The 21964-nt window shown below is 42.1% G+C and overlaps 4 protein-coding genes across 6 annotated transcripts in view; 3 read left to right on the forward strand and 1 right to left on the reverse strand.

Annotated features, from left to right (window-relative positions):
- Window positions 1-9985, forward strand: part of LOC143146741 (uncharacterized) — a 29961-nt gene extending 19976 nt beyond the window's left edge. Inside the window, exons 2-3 of one of the 2 annotated variants that reach the window (XM_076311327.1) lie at window positions 8570-8749; window positions 9682-9985. In XM_076311327.1, the coding sequence (XP_076167442.1) occupies window positions 8570-8749; window positions 9682-9768 (267 nt within the window). In that variant the 3' untranslated portion in view covers window positions 9769-9985. The remainder of the gene's footprint in view (window positions 1-8569; window positions 8750-9681) is intronic. The other variant, XM_076311328.1, reaches the window with a different exon arrangement.
- A 567-nt stretch (window positions 9986-10552) lies between these two features.
- Pnkp (Polynucleotide kinase 3'-phosphatase) lies at window positions 10553-16643 on the forward strand. Of its 2 annotated transcripts, none has more exons than XM_076311325.1 (9): window positions 10553-11131; window positions 14033-14206; window positions 14289-14803; window positions 14870-15115; window positions 15182-15250; window positions 15321-15590; window positions 15659-15940; window positions 16010-16071; window positions 16135-16643. In XM_076311325.1, the coding sequence occupies exons 2-9, from the start codon at window positions 14065-14067 to the stop codon at window positions 16256-16258; spliced, it is 1710 nt and encodes a 569-aa protein (XP_076167440.1). In that variant the 5' UTR covers window positions 10553-11131; window positions 14033-14064; the 3' UTR covers window positions 16259-16643. The 2 variants fall into 2 exon arrangements, with proteins under 2 accessions (XP_076167440.1, XP_076167439.1); XM_076311324.1 differs by lacking the exon at window positions 10553-11131 and adding an exon at window positions 11168-13756.
- On the reverse strand, window positions 11161-13686 carry LOC143146740 (tRNA (uracil-5-)-methyltransferase homolog A). Its single transcript, XM_076311326.1, has 8 exons — window positions 13228-13686; window positions 12954-13112; window positions 12692-12887; window positions 12483-12610; window positions 12156-12406; window positions 11848-12082; window positions 11601-11793; window positions 11161-11535 (listed from the first exon to the last, which is right to left on the reverse strand). The coding sequence occupies exons 1-8, from the start codon at window positions 13519-13521 to the stop codon at window positions 11285-11287; spliced, it is 1707 nt and encodes a 568-aa protein (XP_076167441.1). The 5' UTR covers window positions 13522-13686; the 3' UTR covers window positions 11161-11284.
- On the forward strand, window positions 16632-20544 carry LOC143146738 (putative RNA-binding protein 19). The gene is made up of 12 exons (XM_076311323.1): window positions 16632-16761; window positions 16839-17043; window positions 17110-17309; window positions 17389-17652; window positions 17733-18006; window positions 18089-18298; window positions 18364-19322; window positions 19416-19618; window positions 19688-19804; window positions 19970-20075; window positions 20147-20270; window positions 20334-20544. Exons 1-12 carry the CDS (start codon window positions 16726-16728, stop codon window positions 20399-20401), a joined length of 2766 nt encoding a protein of 921 aa, XP_076167438.1. The 5' UTR covers window positions 16632-16725; the 3' UTR covers window positions 20402-20544.
- The last annotated feature ends 1420 nt before the right edge of the window (window positions 20545-21964 follow it).

Consider the following 21964-nt stretch of genomic DNA (forward strand, 5'->3'; position numbering starts at 1 on the left):
CGGTTTCCGATCGACGACTTTACTCGAGGAATCGCTCGAAGAAAAAATTCGAAAAATAGAGGAACTTCCGTGCCGAAGAGCGCGTACTTTCGGAGCGTAACGCGATGAAATTTAAACGCGTTATCGTTAAACCTCGATAGAAATTTCATTGGAGGGAACTAGCGGGGAAAAAAGCGTCGACCGTAACGAGGGATTATCGCCGCGAGAATCCATTATCTATTCGCGCTTCTACTTCCGGCCGATACCAAACGCGCGACCGATCGAACGGTTTCAAGTAATATTTAAGTACGCGTGTACTATGCCGAGATTACCCTCGACAACGATCGTAACGGCTTCGAACGACGATGGTTTCACTCGTCGATTGACTTCTCAAGCTTGTATTCTCGTAAAAAGACGCAAAATACGCGTTGGAAAATGAAATAAAATTCGATCCTACGTCGTAGCTACATTTTCCGCGTATTTCGTCTCTTCCCGTATCCATTCCGTCGGTTCCGTTCCGTTTCGTTCCGTTTCGTTCCGTTTCGTTTCTCGTCGCGCGTTGTACTTGCACGCACGACCAACTCGACCAATAGCGACGCGTCCGCGACCGCGCGAGGCTCGCAGCTAGGGACGATCGTCCAGTCCTTCGCGACTCTTCGACTCGAGCGAACGATGTCTTCTCCCCGATCGAAGAACCCACGACGATCGACGAACCGAAGCTCGCGGCCCGACTCGGTGTTCTTCCGATAATCTCGAGATCCGAGCGCGAAGCAACGCGTATCGTTCTTTTTCTCTCTCGACCGAACGCGAACACGAACACGGGAGAAAGTACGAAACGCGGTAGAGGGGAGCGCCGCTCGACGCGACAAACGGATCAATTTGGCGGCCGGCTACCGGGGCTCGGTCGGCGCGACGCTCGCCGACTACTAAACCTCGCGGCAAAGAAATCGACCGAAATTAGCGTTTATCGCGCGATTATTGTGCGATACGCACGGCGAGCCGTGCGAAAACGATCAACGACGCTTCTATGCACCGACGCGGCGTAGCGTCGAACGAACGGAGGCGCGCCACAGCAACGGACAATTAAATCCATTCCGACGCGACGAATGGCTCCGTAATTGCCTCCGGGTCGCGTTTCGCGATCGCTCTCGTCGGTGGGCGGGCCTCGTCGGCGTCCCGCCCGCAAAAGTACGCTAATTCGAGAGCGGAATCGCGATCGGGATTCGAACCATTCGCGAGCTCGAACCAACGGACATTTTTGCAGCCTCGCTGGATCCGGAATTTATTTACGGCCTTGCAAATACGATTTATGCGATCGCGCGACTCGAAACGGTGAAGGAAAGGGCGGGACGAAACCGATGGACCTTTCTGGAGCGCAAAGCTCCGCGTCGAAGAGATCGAAACGGCCGCGAGCGTTTCTTTTACGACTTTGCGAAGATGCGAGAAACCGTTCTTATCGAACGACAAAACTTATCGAGCGATCTATTACACGCGACGATATTTGATCGCAAAAATCGATCGTAAATTCGAGCGTACGAAGAGTAAAAGAACGCGCGTCCCTGTAATTTCGCAAAACTCTGATTCGCGCCGCGGTAGGCACGTACCTACGGATACACTTACTCGGCGTACCTTTCCAGAATTCGAAATAACCATTGGGGACGGCACCCTCGACGCAAAATTGTCCACCCTGAGGCCGTTTATCTTATCCGTATCGTTGCGGTACCAACGTCTTATATAGAGGAAGTGTATCGTTTCAACGGTACTCGAACGGTATTCGAACGGTATTCGAACGGTATTCGAACGGTACTCGAACGGCACTCGAACGGTATTCGATCAGTAAGTAAACGATACCCGAACGGTACTCGAACGGTATTCGAACGGTACTCGAACGGTACTCGAACGGTACTCGAACGATATTCGAACGATATTCGAACGGTACTCGAACGGTTCGTGTCGTTTGAAAGTGGCAATACCGAACGGGTCTCTCGAGCCGGAGATCCCTTCGGGTCGGTTTTGCGCCTAAAAGTCGAAAAAAACGTGTTCGCGTTTAGTCGGAGCTTCGACGTTCGTCCGTTTCGTATCGCGTATCGTCGTTCCGTCGTGCGCATCGCCGCGTCGACGCGCGTATCGATAATTGACACCTTCGCGGGAAAAACGACAGCAACGGCGGAGATAGTCAACGAAATCGACGGACGCGATCGTGATTCAATTATCGATAAACGAAAAATCCTGGACGTCCGCGCGTTTACGATTCGATTATCGATAAGAGTCGAGATCGCGTCGATAGCGTAATTACTCGCTCACCGGCGAAGAACAAAGTCCCTCGTCCGATGGAGCGGATTTTAAAGCGGCGCGACACGGGGAGAATCGATTTTAATTAAAATTGCCGGCAGCGATCCAGAGCGATTCCCTAAACACGCGCTAAAACCCGATCAGCCCTTTGTAGCCGCGGATTACGCGTACTCTCTTTGCCGAAGCTGCTCGTAATCTCGAAACGCGTGCCCTGAAACCGGCGTTCGGAGCGGAGCCGAGCGGAGGAGTCCTTTCTTCGGATTATCGTTCGTCGATCGTCGATCCACGCGAGAAAACGCTCCTTCTTCGTGCACTCCGATTTTGCCTCCTCTTCTCTTTTCCACGTCCCGAACCACCGGCCCCGCGTCCCGCTTCGCTAATCTTCCGAGCTACCGTCGAAGAAAATCGCCACTTTCGAAAACGATTCGTTCGTCGTTCCGTCCTTTCGAAGCGATCGAATCTACGGGACGCGAGCGAATCGTAATTGCGTTTCTTTTGCGCCGAATCGAACGATACGAGAAACTCGTTTCCCAACACCGCAAAGGCAACGCGACAGCATCCTGAATCGACATTTAGAACACGTGTGTTTCCCCCTCCAACACCTTTCGACAAACGGTATTCGTTGACCCTTTAACCCGAACGTTATTCTTCGCGTGGTAATTTTGTGGTTAAAGTACCAATATTTGTGCCCTTTTTGTCCAAAAGAATTCGCCTCGTCTTCCTTTGTGCCCGCTTGTTGAAAAATTCGCTTGTTAAGACTCGTAAAACTACTTCGAATCGTTGCGCGTGTACGACACTCGTATCGAAAACGACGAGATCGAAACCGAAGGTACCGAGCGAACGCCTATCGAAAGAGACCGCGAACGCTCGCACTAACGCCCTCTCCTTTTCGTCGGGTATTGTTCGCGCTCTACGAACGGACAGTAAATACGTATCCGAGCGACGCGCGAAAAACACAGATCTCGTCTTAATTCTCGTTTCGCTGTCGCGCGTTGGCACGCAAGCGATTATTGGTCGGCACTGATTCGCGACCGAGCGTCGCAATTAAGCACAGCCTTGTTTCCCTTTCGCCCTTCGCCGACGCGTTCGATGCGATTACGCGAGACCCGAGCGGCCTTTGCGAGAATTCGTGCGCCGACCGTGGCCGAACGGGACTTCGTAGAGTCGATTTGCGGCGCACGAATACAAAGTAGTAGCGCGTGCGAGCGATCGGACCGCGGAGAGGGGGTAGAGGGCCGTACGCGCGACGCTCGTCCCGATTCGACGCACGTTTCGCGCACAAACGGAATTCGAATGCGTTTTCGATCCGCGGTGGTCCACTCTTTTCGTTCGCGTTTCTCGCTCGCCGACCTGCGATCGCACGGACGGAAACAAGAAAACGATACTCTCGATAATACTCGTGATATCAAACGCAAAGAAACGAGTATTTCAAACCGGTAAAGAAGAAATCACAGATCACCTTTTCAACGCTTCGTTTCACCCGCGAGCGTTAATTTTCCACCCCGTACCGCGCTTCGGCACGGCCTTGCGTTCGCTCCGCCAGGTGGCTCCTCCGTCTCGTCCTTTTCCCGTTCCCTTCGCGGCTCGTTCTCGATACAAACGATCGTTCGAAGAGCCAACTCGAATTATCGTTTCGAACGGTTTTCACCTCGCTGCTTGGAATCGCTCGAAAGACCGACGGGCTCGATTCAAAGCGAATTACCGAGGACGAAGGAATTCCAGCCGCGCAAACGTCGACGGGAGATTTAATTTCACCACCTTGGACGAATTTCGCTCGACGTTCGACGAAGCCCCCGCGCGTTCTCCGTTGGAAAACGGACGCTGTCGTCGACGGACCGATAATTGAAAATATCTCGCGACCTTACGACGGAACGAAAATTAATACTCGGAAAATTAAGTCTCGTGGAAACTTTACCCCTCGAACGGAACACCGAACGCGGCGGTAACCTTTCCAATTCTGTCGCAACTCGAACGCCTCGTAATCTCTTAAATTTCAAATTTCGAAAATCGAAACTACGACTCCGTCCGTGCTCTTTCGAACGCGAATTGATCGTGAAATTGACGGCGCACGTGCCGACAAAACTTCTTTCTCCCAAACTCGTTCTTTTTTCTACTTTCTCTCGCTGTTACGAGTTTCCTTTCTACCAAACTACCGGACCTCTTTCTTCGTCGGCGTTTTCTCATTTTTCCCTTCGTTCGGTTTTGTTTCGTTTCGCGCGTTACTTCGAGACCGAGTTCGAGAACAATCATCGACGGTATCTCGCCTTTACGCGATTGGTCCATCTCTCGGGAGTTACGACGAATCCCGTTCGTTCGAGCGTAGCGTAGACTTTCTCGTTAATTGTCTCGCGTGGGCACGAATATTGCGCGGTCAACCCGTAAAAATAAAACGACCAAACGAAATGGATCGACAACGAATATTCGGACGCTATTCGCCGCGTTCTCTGCTACCTACTCTTCGCTCGTTACTTTCGTCGTAACGCCAATGAGAATAGACCTTGTTCCTATTTTTTTTATTTTCTTTCATCGAGCGGCGACTACTCCGTACAGTTCCGTACGTTTGAAGCTTAATTCGCGATAATTAAACAAATTAATCAATGAATTGTCCCGTTCTGTACAATTTCTTTTTCTTTTTTTTTTTTTTCTCCACCAAAGATCTTACACCGTAAACGATAAAGTAGGTAAATAAACACCCTCACGGGGTTACCTCGGGTTCGGAGAGAATCTCGTCGACCGCGTCCAAAAAAAATGGCCAATCTCCTGCCGCGCGTGTCGCGTGCAAAAACTTATTTCAGTCCCGACCGAGAAGATCGAAACCGTTTTTATTTCTCGTTTCTCGTTGTTCCTCGGATCGATGACGCGCTACACCGGGAACGACTCGAATCAAAAGTCGAGACGTTCGTAAATAGTAGTAATAAACTTGTCGATCGCTGTACTTGTCAACGTTAACGAAAATAATTAATCGAAAGGTGTAACGAGTTTCTCGTAAATCCATCTTGCGTTGCGTTTTTTCGATCGAGTACCGTTCAATTTAAAACTCAAAGCTCGTTTCCATGCGTCCTTTGACGCAGTCCGCGCGATCGAGATTTCGCGATGACGTCGCGAGCGTCGCGCGAAAACGTAGCCACGAGGTCAGCACGGGCGACAGAAATTGGAAGAAAGCACAGACGGAAGCTAATACGTGTGTATGTACCTACGTGTCTCGTTTACGAGGGAACGAACAGCGGGAAATTCACGCGGACGGTAATCGCCTGGTTCATCGGTCGTACGATCTTCTTTATATTTTCGCAAACGGGCCAATAATCCGTCCGCCGACTGCCACGATTTTCACGAAACGTCGCGAGGAAATGAAAGCTGCCCCGCGGAAGTCCTCTGGGAAATCGCGAGAAACGAATAACGCACGGGCCGCCTTCCCGTTGTTTGTCCTGTGCTTGTTTGCCGCCGTGGACGTTCTCCGTGGGAAATCGTCGACCAAAGACGGCCAACGAACGTTTCGTTTCGGCGATAAACCACAAACGAGAATACCGCGTAACGATTTATTCTCCGCGTTTGTTCCGGCGAACGGTCGCCGATCGCGAATAACGTGCACGATTCGCGAGAGGTTACGCGAGACGGTACGGCCCGATAGAAATGACAACGTCGCCATCCGATGAAACGGACGAGCGAAAGAAAATAGTGGTGGGGGGGAAAAGGATAACCGACGAGAGGCGAGGCGACGCGAGGAACTGCCGAATACATATTATTCTCGTTCTCGGTGGGTCCGTGTCGAGCGAAAGTTGAGCCGTTTGTGAAACAAAGATTTCCGGAATACTATATTTCCAATACGCGCGGTATTATCTCTATTCCTCGAGATTACTTCCGCCACAGGGGCTCGCTTGCGCGCCATCTCGCTCGTCGTTCCCAATTAGTACGTTTTGCGTACGCGTGTACGACCACTTTAGATCATAATACGTTACAGTGAGAAACGAGCGCCAGACGAGCTGATCTCTTGCATCCAGAGTACAAAAATACGAGCGGAAATAAGAGAAACGCTGAGAAAAAGATCCTCGCTGAAGAGTTGCTCTTTCGTTCGTTATTTTGAAATGTTTATCCGGATAAAAAATGTTCCTGTTTCCGAATCGGAACGCAACGGTCGAACCAACGTTCGACTGCAATATCAACCGAGAAAGAAATTGTGATCGAAACCTTCGTTCAAGTACTCGCATCTATGCGTAAACAACTCGATTACTATTTCGTATACTTCGAAAACTACATTTACACGTATATAGTATATATTCCGAGCGATACGTCGATCGATGTCGGAATAACTTTTTATACCGCTAACAAGGATATCGGTAAAATTCTGCACATTATCGATAGTAATGGTAACAGTACCTACCGATAATAACAGTGACACCGCCTTTACTGCACCGTATACAGAGAGTAGACGTCGCTGCTATTAACCCTAACCTACAATTATGACTAAGGTCGACATCAGAGTTACCGGTATCCCGATACGAGTTTGTAAATTTATATCGGTATAGGTATACGGACCAAGGTGTACGAAATAAAATATAAATAAAATAATGTATCGGAGGTAACGACATCATTGCGCAATTTACTTTTCGAGCTTCGTCTCGGTCTTGCGAAACATTTACTTTCGTTACTTTTTATTCTAAAAGGCTCGTCTTAATTTCTCTTATCTTGTTCCTTCTTGTTGAAACACGGCTCTAATTACGGCCAAAGTACGTAGGAACTTTAAAGTTAACGAGAGGACAAGAAACAGCGGTATTCTTTCTGTATTTTTAAAACACTTGTTACGTATTTTCTTCCAAATGCACCTTACCGTTATATTTCGTACAAACGAATAAACGATTAAACAAATAAAATGAAAATATTTAAAAAATATTTATTCAATAACTTTCTCGAATTTTTGTTCAAACAAAAGTTTGAATAACTTTCGAGACGTTTCGATAAGAACCGTTTCGCGCACGATCGAGACAAAGCTTAAATAATATGTACTCGGGCAAATTGGTTAACTAATTTGAACCGTGTACGGTTAACGAACGCGGTAATTAGATCCGCGTTAAGTTTGCAACTTTCGGAGAGCTTCCAGCTACGATGGGATAATCGAGTGGAATCCGGTAAACGGATCGTTGGATCATCCCGAGTAACTTCGGTGTCCTCGGAAAACTACGCGTGTCTCGTTTGCGCTCGGTTTCCACTGAATTTACGCGACCAACGCTACGCTACGAAACGGATCGACTCTCGCTTATCCACGATCCATCCGATAATCGATACTACGATCCAACTCGGCTACATTCGGTTCATGCGTCGCACAGACACGTACGCAACGAAGAATCAACTTATTGTTAATGTTAGATCGGAGAAAATCGATTTCGCTTCGACTCTTTGGAGATAATTTACCACGACGAGAAGCTCGTTTCTCGAGCGATCGATTGGCTGCTCTTTGAGCGCGAATAGAATTTTAATAATCGATCGTATCTATTATTGACGTTTCGAGTATACTTCGGACCTGATTAAAATTCTAACATTATAATTGAAATAATAATATAATTACGTATTTACGTAAAGGTAAAGTGCATTTGACGGCTACTTTTAAACCTAACCTTAAAGAGATTGCGCAACGCGAAACAAATCCGGATAAGATATATTAAACCCAAATATCGACAATTAATTACTCTTACTTCAGTTACGTACACTTGTACGTCGAAATTGATCGTACGAATGTCGATCGCGACAAAAATACCTCGTTGTTTCTTCAGATCTCGGCTTAATGCGTCGGTGACCGTACATCCGCGTGCAGAGTGAAAACCAATGAATCGAGTTTGACGCAAATCAACAAAGATGAAGGTAACCTAGATTTGCCGTCACGTGCCGGTCAAATGCCATTCTAAAAGGACAAGATGAGACATCTGAGCGACGGAACGCGAACGAAAGAGCTGCGCGGTCGGTGTCGCGGCTAGGGACCCACAGCAGTTAAAACTCCGTGGCAATTATCCTCGTGTCTAATTAATTTTAATTGGCGTAAACATTAAATATCGGGTAGCAAGGGAGCGAAAGACCGATGGAAACGAGCAAGCTAATAATGGATCCACCCTGCGTGCGCGACCATGTCTGTATATATTACGGTGTACGTCGCTTCGTGCCATTCAATCAATTATCGCGTAAATCCTGTGCACGTGTAATTAACGCGCTCGTGAATAGCGCAACTCGCTGTCTGGATGTGTTGTTGTCGTTTTTATTATTATTAGCTTCCAGAAAATAATAAAACAACGTTCATCTTTTTCTTTCTCAGGTGGTTGTACCAAAGAGGGCAGCACTCCTGCTTGACCAATTGATGGTTGCTCTACAAAAAGTTGTGGACAACCAAGGCAGAGGGGAACTCGCGGGCAATAGACCTTTCGTAAGATCTTCGGGACCCCATCTACCGAGTGATTCACAAATTGTCCCAACGGCGGACGAGGAAACGGTGAAGGTTGCTTTGCGCGCTATTACCGACTTTGTTTCATTTTTCATGAACTACTTGTACATCTCCGCGACTAAAGTGAAATTTTTTTTCCTCTGCATAAATGGAAGTCGCAAATTTCTGTCACTTTTCTTTATCTATCGGTGCACTTTTAACATCGCGCGAACGAAACGTTAGATGTCGCTACGTAACCTCTGTAACGCGGTATCGCCACAACGAACCGACCATTGTTAACTAGTTCCATTTTAATACGTTTGTACATACTTATATTGTTTAGATAAAATTTGCAAATAATCGCAATAACGCCGAAATCGCCCAAATTAAAATATATTGCAACGCGTTTCTTGTTTAACGCAAATTACACGGTTATTGATAAATATTTGTATAGTTCCGATCAATATCAAAGGGTGTCGAAATTTCTTCGGAAAACTAATCATTTCTAATGGCTAAAAAAAATAGAATATTACACAATTTTGATCTAAATATAAATTCACGTGCAAAATTAAATTACAACTTGAAATTAAATACAAGTTTTGAGTATATGTAATTATACAACATCGAATGAAGGGAACTATTTAAACTACATGCATATTTTATAGCACAAGCAGCGCTCTCAATGGCTAAACGTCCAAGTTTGTAGAGAAATAAGTTCTCGTTATCGCCGTTAAATGGCGCCACCAATTTCTAAATACCAACTTTGTCCGTATTCTACTCTCATGGTACCACCACGATCCTTTTAATCCACCGATCGTTCTTCATCCTTGTAATATTTCGTATATAATTAAATCAAAAACCCATTATAGAGTATAACTATACTTCTCTATTGTTATTCTAAATTTATTGTATGTATACTTTGATTAGGATACTGTTTTCTTAGGATAATTATTTTCTTTGAGAATGTTTTTAATGAAATTAACGTTATCTTCCGTTGTTCGCTTCAGATGGAACTTCAGCGACGTGGACAAACGAAAGGACGTGTTTACTGGCGTTGCTATTTCAACGCCGTGACGTGCTTCAAGAGAAAGTGATAACAAGACCGCGTCTAACCAGCCTCAGCTTCGACTTCGAAACCCGACTCGACGACTTTGTATCGCCTCGCCCCACCCCACCTCGGCCCAACCCGCCCGGCTCCGCCCATCCCAGTCCCGCCAATCGCAACGTGGTCGAGATTCCTCGCGTGCTTTTCCCGAACGGTACACAAAAAAATAAATCTTAAAGCCAAGACAAACTAGGCCCCAAATCCAACTGATGATTCTGCCTTTCCTCACGAGTCGGGATCACCATCCTAACCTCTTTTCGTCTACCTCTTCAACGCTCTTCTTGCCCTTCACATGCATCGACGACTGCGAGAGCAATGAATATACAAATCAATGTGTCAAATATTTGTCTCTCTGGCTTTGAAAGCGATCGGCATACAAGTATCGATTAAACGTATATATCTACTCGAAACGTATCGAGCAAGACGAAACCTACTGTGCTCGTTCAATTGGTTCTAAATTTAAACGACCTATAATTAAGAAATATCCCGATTGATACCCATCCATCGTTTCCCAAACCTGTCGCTAACTTACGTAGAAGGTAAGTCGGTCGAACGATAACGCGTTTACATTAGACTACCAACAATCGAGATATACATACCTAGCTTCATCGAATCAATTACAATGACTGGTGTGATACCTAGTTGAAAAAAATTATTCTTTGCCCAACATGATACAAATAATAATAATAATACACGAATCAAATTTTAAATAATATATTCTCTATATACATAATAAAATAACATAATAACATTAGTATATACACGGTTTTAATTTTCTTAATATTTTGAATTATTGTTTCGGTCACCGTACTTTTACGCGTGACGATTTTTTTCAATGTACATATTTGTAGTTTTATTATTATTACAAAAATCTATTTGACACTATTTACGCGTATTAAACATTCAACCGAATATGTTGTAGCTGTTGGAAAGTTCTTCCGCTGGTTCGAACGAAATGTTTTTTCTAGATAGATTTTCTCCTGTTATTTCTTTATATAGTAACCGTGCATTTACTGCAGCCAAATTTTAAGTATTAGAAAATACATGATATATGTGTGTGTGGAAAAAAGAAATTCGTAAAATTAATCGTATGCATGGAATAGAGAAAAAGTTGTAATACTTTCAGAAAACGTGCGATGAATTTAAATTAATCTTTTTTATAAAAACAGTTGAAATCGGTCATTTTGACGGTTGGTAAATCTAGTGTTAATGCCGTGTCGATAACCGAAAGATACCACTCGCGACTCGTGGTTTGATATTTTAAGATATTATATACGCATCGATAACGATTCATATTTCGTTGCATTCACGATATCTCATACATCGCTGGTCTTGGTATTATTATATCGAAGGTAATAAAAAATGATTATTCAAATTACTAGTTGTGTACAAAGGACGGTGCTTTTATTCGGATCGCTTGTAACATCGATAAAATGTTACATCGTAACAAGGGAAGTATTATAAATTTCTATTAACAAAATCCGATAAAAAAAAAGAATTTACTGCTACGTGGAGTTGCGTGCTTTTGTTGCTACGGATAGCCTTTCCAGGCACAACACCAATTCGCAGTGTTTGGTGTGCGGAAACATATCCACGGCGACGGCTTTCACCGGCACCAAAGGTTCGCCAACGTACTGCTTCGAAGTAGCTCTGGCTAGGTCCACCAGGTTCCTCGCGGCTGCTCGGGGATTGCAAGATATGTACACCAGTCTCGATAATTTTTTCGCCTTGCGCAGAGTCAACAACGCTCGTTGATCTGAAAGAGTTGCGCGTGTATTCGCGTGTCATGGTGTAATCGACAATTTATGGATGTTGTCTTACGAAGTCCGGCCCGCGGAGGATCTACAACAGCTATAATCTCAGGCTTCGTGGTTCGCTGAATCACCGGTGATAAGATGTCCTCCGCTTTGCCAACGAAAAATTCACAGTTCGTCACATTATTTGCGACAACGTTTTCGCGAGCGTCCTTAATAGCATCTTCCACCACCTCTAATCCGAAAACCTCGCCACAGTGCTGAAACGATACGCGTTCAATACTTTCACACGCCTCTCGTAAGATCGACTATACCTTTGAAAATGCAAGACCGATCGTCCCTGTACCGCAGCAAATATCGAGCAACGCAGTATCCGCGGTAGGTTTTGCCAAATCAATTGCTGCTTTGTACAATACCTCCGCGCCTAATGTGTTCACCTGAAAGAACGCTTGCGGAGATACTCGAAATTTCATGCCTAACAATGTCTCTTCTATATACTTTGCTCCGCTAATGTGATAAAAGTTGTCTCGATTTTCCCCGTCGACGCTTCTAAAAATAAAGAAACTGAACGAATCCGACGAAATTTTTCCGAATCTTGAATATAACCTTTAGGTAATCTTACTTTTTATTCATTATTTGAAAATATAAAGACGTTACGTGAGCTACCACACCATTTCCTGTCTCGAAAAAATCTCTCAGCTGCGTTCTTAATTCCTCCAACTTTTCCGAGCTCAAATCCTGAGGATGCATTCCCACTATTACCATTATATCGTTGGAAAGAGTAGTTCTAACGGTAACTTGCCTCCAGTACCCACTATGATCGACTGGTTGAAAAGGTTTCAGTCCAGAGAGTTGTATGAATTCTTCGAGTACCTAAAAATTGTTATTTAATACGACAATTGAATCTGAAGAAACGATCGAATTACAAGAAGTCTTTTAGACAACTCACTTTAGCCACGATTCTCATTTTAACAGGAATGTGACACAGATCGTCTATTGGTCCCACTGCTGTGGAACCAGCTGCGTAACTGGATAACCTAAATCCTACTACGACCTTGTCTCCATCGTTACTTTTACCTGTATTGCATTAAAATTGCGTTCTTTAACACTGGGTGTTAAAATGTATTTTGAAGATATATAGATTCAATAGGAAATTACCAACTGTAAATTCACATTTATTCCTGTATTCTGTAATTCTCTCCGTACTAAGAAGAGGGAGCAATTCGCAAGGTAGTCCTTCGTATTTATCCTTCTGATAGTTCAACCAATCTAGGAGGTCGTCTTTACCCTCCTTTAGTATTTTTTTGCAAATATTTGCAAGAATAGATCTCATTTCTTTTTGTTTCAGCTCCAACTAAAAACACATTGTGCCGTCCTTACACTTTATACTTTTGTTGCACATTGCAAACGATTATCTTACCTGACCCTGATAAGGGGTATTCCACAGAGGTATTGTAGTGGACTTAACTTTATCCGCTATAGACATGCTTTGATCGTTTTCGTCCGTTTTTAAACGCTTATTTGTAGCTTCCTCCTGTAGTCTTCGTTTTACAAACGGATCTGGTGCAGGTTTTGCAATCTATTTTACAAAAACGAGATAAATATATACATTGTTTATGGTTTCCTAAGTGCCATAATTACTTAACGTGTCGTAATTATTTAAGTTTGGTGTAAATTAGAAAATCAAGGTATACCTGAGCGCTGAGCTTACAGTTTTTCCACAAAATTCCATTTAATGTTTCTATAGCTTTCTGACGACTTCCTTCGCTTCTAAATGACACGTAAAGCCATCCACTTCCACGTTTTGGTGGCTTTACTTTGCATGACTGCAATTCGAGCTTCTCGTTCAGAAGCTTCTTGAATTCACCTATTCCATAGTATTTTGGCAAACCGCGTACTTCAATTTTATACTTTTCTGACGTGAAATCATCTCTATCCAGATACGCGTACGGATTTTTTTCGATATCCGCGGTTTCGTTTGTGGTCATTGTTTTCAAATTTTACTTTAATTATAACTACCCATGCGATTTACTCATTAAACCATATTAAATTTATACAATAAATGAAAACACTCAAACTCAAGGCACGTGTATATCAAAAATCACGATATAGTCTATTGTGTCAGGTTAGGTTCTAACTGGTTGTAACCTGACCCGACCGATACAAATCGTCGCAAAAATGATCAAGATATTGTTTCCAGTGAATTTGACTGGAATATTGAAGGTACATACAGAAATTTAAAAAACATTATGAAGCATTCAAATTAATGTTAACGTAAGGAAATGAACGAATGAATGAATAAATAACAAAAGTTCAACAAATTTTGCATGAACTTTTGACTTTGATCTTGGAAATATTGTCCATTGCTTTTTTCAGAATACATATACTTGGAAATGTTTTTTTATGAAAATGCAATATTCGTTATTTGATATTCTGATTACAACATTTTAACAGGATTAAGCTTTCCATTCATTATTCTTTATTGTTTTGTTATCACAGAAGTATCGTTATTTCTTTATTTGATTCCTACAATGATTCAACGAGCCAAAAGTTGTTACTTGAAAAGCAACGATAAGGCATTATTGACAGTGTATTTGCCACACCAAAAACCAGTCATTGTGGGTCGTTGTCCGGAAACAAACATTACAGATACACAGTGTTCTAGACAACAAGGTTAGTCTTGTTTACTTTATTCTATACCTAATTAATAGGTAAATAGTCTCAGCCTTTACCGTGCATTTTTTACTGTTCATAGTAAGATTATGTGCAGATTATCAGGATTACAAAGTCTTCATTCAGCAGCTTGGCAAAAGACCATGTGGATTTAATGGTTTTAAAACGCGTAAAGATATTAAATTTATAGGCAAAGACGAGGATTGCTTAGAAATTTTGTATGGAAAATATGTGTATCAAATTGAATTTAATCCTCCTTCTCCTAAAACTCTTTTGCCAGAGAAAAGAGCTAGAGAAATAGAGATAAGTAACGAAGTTGAAGAAGGTTCTTGCAAAGTGGCAAAACTTGAAATGGACGATATAAATCGCACTAGTTGTACCAAAGAAACACAGAAAGAAGAAATGGAACAAGAGAAAAAGCATACAAACAGTAGCGGTACTATTTTAAAATACATGAAGAAGGATAATAAGAATTCGGATCAGTCAAACGATAAAAGTAATACGCGAGATCCGGACGACGAACAGAATGTATGGGATAGTAAAGAAAACGGAGCATTGTTAATATACACGATGAACGGTGTAATAGGTTCCGCAAAGGTAAGCGAAAGGAACATTATTCGTAAATTATTTACATAACTATTATTTACGTCTCTTGATTTTTAGATAGCAGCGTATGATATGGATGGAACTTTAATAACAACACGTTCTGGCTTAGTATTCCCAAGAGATTACGATGACTGGCAACTCATATTTCCCGATGTAGTGGGTAAATTAAAGAAACTTCATAGTAGCGGTTATAAAATAGTGGTTTTCACTAATCAAGCAGGAATTGGATCTGGAAAGCTAAGCATTAAATATTTCAAGAACAAAATTAAAAGTATAACACGAAAAATCGGTGTTCCGATGCAGGTATACTTTTCTTTGCATACCATTGCATCAAATTACACTATTTTCTACATATTAATTTGTTCATAGATTTTTATTGCTACTGGAAGTAACATCTACAGAAAACCAGCAATCGGTATGTGGCAGAAACTGGAAGAAGTAAGTGTCTGAATTAATTATATTGTTGTCGCAAAAACAAAACTTCCTTATCAAAGAATTTCTTTTCAAGAACAATGACTCTATAATCATCGATAAAGATAATTCCTTTTACGTCGGAGATGCAGCTGGACGACCAAAAAATTGGGCCCCAGGGAAAAGAAAAGATCATTCGTTAGCAGATAGATTACTAGCACTAAATTTGGGTTTACAGTTTCATACCCCAGAAGAACATTTCCTTGGGCACAAAGAGGCACCTTACGCATTGCCCGAATTTAATCCGAAAAATATACCGATTGTTGAGGTATTCAAAGGATCCAATATAACTTCAAATACCCAAGAGGTAATTGAAATGGCATTAAACGATATACGTTTTATAAATTTGCTTCAATTGCTTCTTTATACTCGTAGATCGTTCTAATGGTTGGATGTCCTGCATCGGGCAAGTCACATTTTGTGAAAAATTACTTGAACAAGTATGGATATGTTAACAGAGACACTCTTGGAAGCTGGCAAAGGTGCATTAGTGCAATGGAGAAACATTTAATTGAAAAGAATAGCGTGGTCGTGGATAATACTAATCCAGATTCCGCGTCAAGACAAAAGTATATCGAAATGGCAAAAAAACACGGAGTTCCTGTAAGGTGTTTCATTATGTCGATAAGCGTCGATCATGCGAAACACAATAACAAGGTAACAAAATGCTAATCACCGACCGATGGAAATCATGATGACAATTTTCAACGAAAATTTTTATTTTAGTTCCGAGAATTAACAGATCCTAGTCATGCTAAAATTAGTGAAGTGATTATTAACTCTTATGTGTGAGTAAATTATAAAATTAAATGTTTCGAAATTCAAATCCAATTCACATAATTATTTTTTAGGAAAAATTATCAGCCACCGAGTTTAGACGAAGGTTTCACTGAAATTGTCCAAATCGACTTCTCTCCAAAATTCCAGAAAGAAGAGGATCGACAACTTTACGAAATGTATTTACTCGGAAGTTGAAACTATTCCCTTTTAAAATCCGAGAAAACGTGATATTTACAATTTAGCTCATTATTCATATCTTTAGTAATCAAAATAAGACCCGTGTTTTTAAAAAAATATTAATGTAAAAGACAATGACTTTAAATCGTTAGTTGCATTAACTTTAAGTTTTTAATAAATTTGTGCATAAATGGCAACTTTTCCGTCCCTGATTTCGTACAAATCAAAATGAAAAAAAACCAATGTCGGCGCATTTTCTAACAATCGTTTTATTTTCACTTCTCATCATCTTATATTATCTGTATCTCTTATACTTTCTGTAAAGGGTCGGTAACATTGAATCTACATTCCCGTCTACAGATATTTGTAACCTATTTAAATCCTGGGAAATATAACCTCTTTAAAACCACATGGCGTAGTTTGCTTCATCGATACATAACGTAAACAATCGGTACTTTTATCAAAGTAATTATGAGTTTTGCAAAATGTCGCGACTGATAGTAAAGAATTTGCCAAAAAATGTAAATATTAACATTCATTGGTGTAATCGTGATGATAAAACGAGTAAAAAAAAAATACTAATTCGTAGCAATAATAGATTTCAGATGCTAAATTAAAGGACGTATTTAGCCAAAAAGGTTTGGTGACTGATGTGCAATTGAAATATACGAAAGATGGAAAATTTCGTCGGTTTGCTTTCATTGGGTTTAAAACGGAAGAACAGGCCACAGCTGCAAAAGAGTATTTCGATAAAACTTGTCTAGATACTTGTAAAATATCCATTGAGCAGTGTGCAAGTCTAGGTATCGTATAAAATTTAACACATTAAGGTTCTGGCTTAATCGTACTTAATCCGTTCAATCCCATAGGGGATTCTTCTAAACCCAGGTCGTGGAGCAAATACGCATCCGATAGTTCAAAACACATAGCGAGCGATAAGGATTCTACGGATGCAACAGGAAATGGATCATTGGATAAAGAAACGAAAGATAAGAAAAAGAAAGATAAGATTAAGAAAAGTAAGGAACAAAATCTTCTAAACAATGAAATTAAAGAAGCATTGGAAAAGGTATACTTATGTTTTAGTTTGTTATTTTACAAGGTCGATATTTGTAGTCTAACGTTTATTCGACTTGGTTTTAATTTAGCATAAAGACGATCCTTTATTTGTGGAATTTCTGGAAAGTCACCAAGCGAACAAATCTATATGGAATAACGACACAATCTTAGAAACTATTCAAAGTAAGAAGCATAGCGACGGTGAAGATAACGACGACGACGACGACGACGACGACGACGATGATGATAATAAAACTGACGATAAGAAGAAAAACGATGGCACCGAAGAAGAAGAAGAAGAAGAAGAAGGTGGAAAACAAAAAGTTGCGGAGAAAGTTATATCCGATTTAGAGGTGATTAAAAATTGATATACTTTATCACGTTACTTACAAACTATTGTAGTAACGTAGTTAACGTTTGTTCATCGGAGTAGTACATGGAAGCACTGAAAACGAAAGATCAGAGTACAAAGAGGAACAAGGATTCAAACGACAAGAAAACGTCGGAACGAGGTCCCATAAAATTTTTTACCGTGAAACTTCGTGGACTGGGATACAATCATAAGAAAAAAGACATCAAACTATTTTTCCGTCCACTGAAAGCAAAATCGATACGAGTACCGCCAAAGATCAAAGGGATAGCTTACGTTGGTTTTAAAACCGAACAACACTTGAAGAAAGCATTATTGAAAGACAAAAGTTTTTTAGGTATTAATACGACAGTCGATACAAAGGAAAAGTTACTTTTTGGTATTTCTACGATACTTTACTCGTACTTGCATTTTCATAGATGGGAGACAAATATTCGTAACGAAATACGAAGCGAAGGAAGAAAAATCTAACGAAGAACAAAATGAAAACAATTCTAACGTTAGATGGAAGAAGCAAGAAGAAGCGCTGAAAGACGAAGAAAGTATAGCAGAGTCTGGAAGAATGTTTATTCGAAATCTGTCTTATACTGCAACGGAAGACGATATTCGAAAACTATTCGAAAAGTACGGTACGTGTTCTCCTCCTCGTTTAATCGCCATTTTTGTCGCGCTGATATCGTTGTTTTTTAATTAGGTCCTTTAACCGAATTGAATCTCCCGGTGGACAGAGTAACCAGGAAACCGAAAGGATTCGGTACGGTGACGTTCTTAATGCCCGAGCACGCGGTCAAAGCGTACAGCGAATTAGACGGTACGATCGTAGACGGAAGAATGCTGCACCTTCTTCCTGGGAAAGCAAAGTTTGATCCTATGGAACAACTCGATGAAAAAGGATTGACTTACAAGCAGAAAAAAGAATTGAAAACCAAAGCTACCGCGGGATCGGCGCACAACTGGAACACCCTCTTCCTTGGCCAAGACGCTGTAGCGAACGCTATAGCGGCTACCTACAATACAACTAAGGAGAAGGTACTCGAAGATGGGTCGAAGGGTCTGAGCGCTGCGGTAAAGCTGGCACTGGGAGAGACTCAATTGGTTCAAGATACCAAGAACTTTTTAGAAGAAAACGGCGTTCGTTTGGACGCGTTTAATCAACCACCGGATAAACGATCGAAAACGGTAATACTGGTGAAAAATTTGCCAGCCGCCACACCGGTGAAAGAAATTCGACAATTGTTCGGGCAACACGGCGAACTGGGAAGACTCGTGATGCCACCTTCGGGCATTACAGCGCTGGTGGAATTTTTAGAGCCCTCGGAGGCGCGCAAGGCATTCACAAAATTAGCATATACCAAATATAAACACTTGCCGCTCTATCTGGAATGGGCACCCGACAATAGTTTCGCGACTCCCCCGGCCGAGAGAAAGGAACCAAAGGAGGCTCGAGCCGACTCGAGAGAGGAAAAAAAGGAAAACGAAGAAACCACGGAACAATCGGAAGAACGCTCGGGGACTGTGAACGATGCGCTGAAAACAAACAAAGAAGAAAACGAAGACAAAGAAGAAGAAGAGGACGAAGACGAACCTGAACCCGACACGACTCTTTTCGTGAAGAATATCAACTTTTCTACCACAGACGAGCAATTGAAAGCAGTATTTATTACTCTCGATCTCGAATAAGATTCATTCTTTTCCATTAATTTTCCATTCATCGGAGAATAAATACGCACTCCTTTAACGTTTCAGTATTTCGGCAAATGCGGTCGTCTTCATTATGCCACGATCGCGACGAAGAAAGATCCGAAGAATCCTGGGGGTAAATTGTCCATGGGTTACGGATTCGTACGTTACAAAATAAAAGCCGATGCGGATCGTGCGTTGAAAGTGTTGCAAATGACGGTGCTGGAGGGGAAGACTTTGGAGCTGAAACGTTCCGAACGGACATTGACGTACGTCCTGTAATTTAAATAATTTGGAATCGAACTTGTCAAAGTAACGAACCTTGTTTATTCGTCCAGGACCGATCTAAAGACTGCGAAGAAAACGTCCAAAGCCACCGCGCAAACAAGCACGAAGATCCTTATACGAAACGTACCGTTCCAGGCAAATGCCCAGGAAATCACCGAACTGTTCAAGTACGCATTTTCGGAGATTTACAACTGTCTTTGTTTAATCTTTCTTTAAAATATTTATGGAAACAATTAGAATCTTTTATAGAAAAAAAAAAAAAGTTCTATTTAAGCGGTTGGAAACCTATCGATTCGAGTTTTCGTGCATGGTATTTTGATTCGCATTCGCAGAGCGTTCGGAGAACTGAAAGCTGTACGATTGCCGCGAAAATTTGTCGGCGTTGAAAAACACAGAGGATTCGCCTTCGTGGAGTTCTACACGAAAAGCGAGGCCAAGGTACTGGTAAAATCGAAAAACAGTTTGTCATCGAATTAACGATCGCTAGCTCGCTGTGCATTCGTTTACAGAAAGCGTTCAAAGCCCTGTGTCAAAGTACCCACTTGTACGGTCGAAGGTTGGTGCTGGAATGGGCTCAGTCCGAAGAAGGTGTGGAAGAAATTAGGAAAAGAACTGCCAAACATTTTCACCAAGGTACTTCCTCTCTTTCTGTTTATTTCTATTTATTTCATCGTTACAAGTATTGTCCGTTTACAGACGAACCGGCACAGAAGAGCAAGAAGGCTACGATCAGTCCCGAGGACGTTGGCTTGGAAGCAGAATGATTTTTCCGATATTCTAAATCGATCTCTTCCAAACCAAACGAGAGGAGAACGAATATTTAATCGAGGAAGGTCTCTCGATCCGATACGTTGGTCGTTACCGCTTGTATTCGGGCGTAGGAAAATTTTCTTTTACTTTAAAAGAAAGACCGAGAGAGAGAGAGACTTCGTTTGCAAGATTTCGTACACGCTTGCGCACGACGTACGGAACGAACGATACGTTGGCATCGAGTCAAGTCCATCGAAAGTTAAAAATTCCTTTCCGAGTGGCAAAGGTGTGCACGATATTGACCTTCGCGTCACGTCGGAACTTTTTCTTCGGTCTCACTTTTCTCGAAAATGCTTAGGATTTCTACCAGCAGTGTGTCACGCTTACTAATCGCATGTATTTGGGTTCCGATGGTATCGAGTTGGTCTCTCACGCGCGCCAATGGACATCGTCGGCATTAATCGTCGACCCACGTTCCCGGCGATTCATCGGCAACCTCGAGAGCGGCTGTTGCACTTGGTTCCGATGCGAGAATGCGTCAAGGCGCAACGATTCCACTTTAAAACGTTAACGTTGTTTGTTTTCGGTCGCGAATTACGTTCTCTTCTTCCACTTTTGCGCGCGTCTACATTTTAATATTCAGCATCCAAACGGTGCTGTATAAAATTTTGAAAATCTTGGAAGTCTTGAAAGTCTTGAAAGTCTTGAGTCTTGAAAGTCTTGAAAGTCTTGAAAGTCTTGAAAGTCTTGAAAGTCTTGAAAGTCTTGAAAGTCTTGAAAGTCTTGAAAGTTTTGAAAATCTTGAAAGTCTTGAAAGTCTTGAAAATCTTAAAAATTTAAAAATTTTTTAAATCTTGAAAATCTTGAAAGTCTTGAAAGTCTTGAAGATCTTGGAAATCTTTAAGACTTTAAAAAATTTTGAAAATCTGGAAAACCTTGGAACGATAAACGGTTTATCAATCATGTCGATGAAACGTTTAACGTTTAATTTTCTCTCTCTCTCTCTCTCTCTCTCTCTCTCTCTCTCTCTCTCTCTCTCCGTCGGTGCAATCGTTCCAACTAATGCTCGAGGAATGTAGGACGGTTTTTCCTTTTTCCGCAGACAGTTGGGACGAGGTTTTGCCTTTCTTTCCTAATTCAACGTATTTTTTTTTTTATAATTTTTTGCCCGTTGCATCGATGATTTCACGCCTTATTCGTCCGTCGTCTATTTTCAACGACATTTTCGCGCCTAATCCGTTCCTCGTTGCCAGTGAGAATCGAACCGAGCCTCGTTTTCCTATCCTGGCAACGAAGAATCGCCGACAGGTGGGATCGCTCGTTTACCTTACACAGATGCAATTTTAAGTGGAATCGACCGGACCTCCCAATGCGATCCGATCCACGATCAACCAGTCGGTTTAAATCGAGTCTCACAATGGATAGAAGTAATCGTGATCACGGTCCTATTTTAAGTCGTTTCGAACCGTACGGAGTGCAGCATTCGAGACACGTACACCCGAATAAGTAGCTTACGAGGGAGAGCGTGGCGATATTTTGTAAATTTTAAGCGGAGATGCAAGGACATTTCAAGGTCG

The sequence above is a fragment of the Ptiloglossa arizonensis genome, chromosome 5 (genome assembly GCF_051014685.1).
Source record: "Ptiloglossa arizonensis isolate GNS036 chromosome 5, iyPtiAriz1_principal, whole genome shotgun sequence".
Taxonomy (NCBI): domain Eukaryota; kingdom Metazoa; phylum Arthropoda; class Insecta; order Hymenoptera; family Colletidae; genus Ptiloglossa; species Ptiloglossa arizonensis.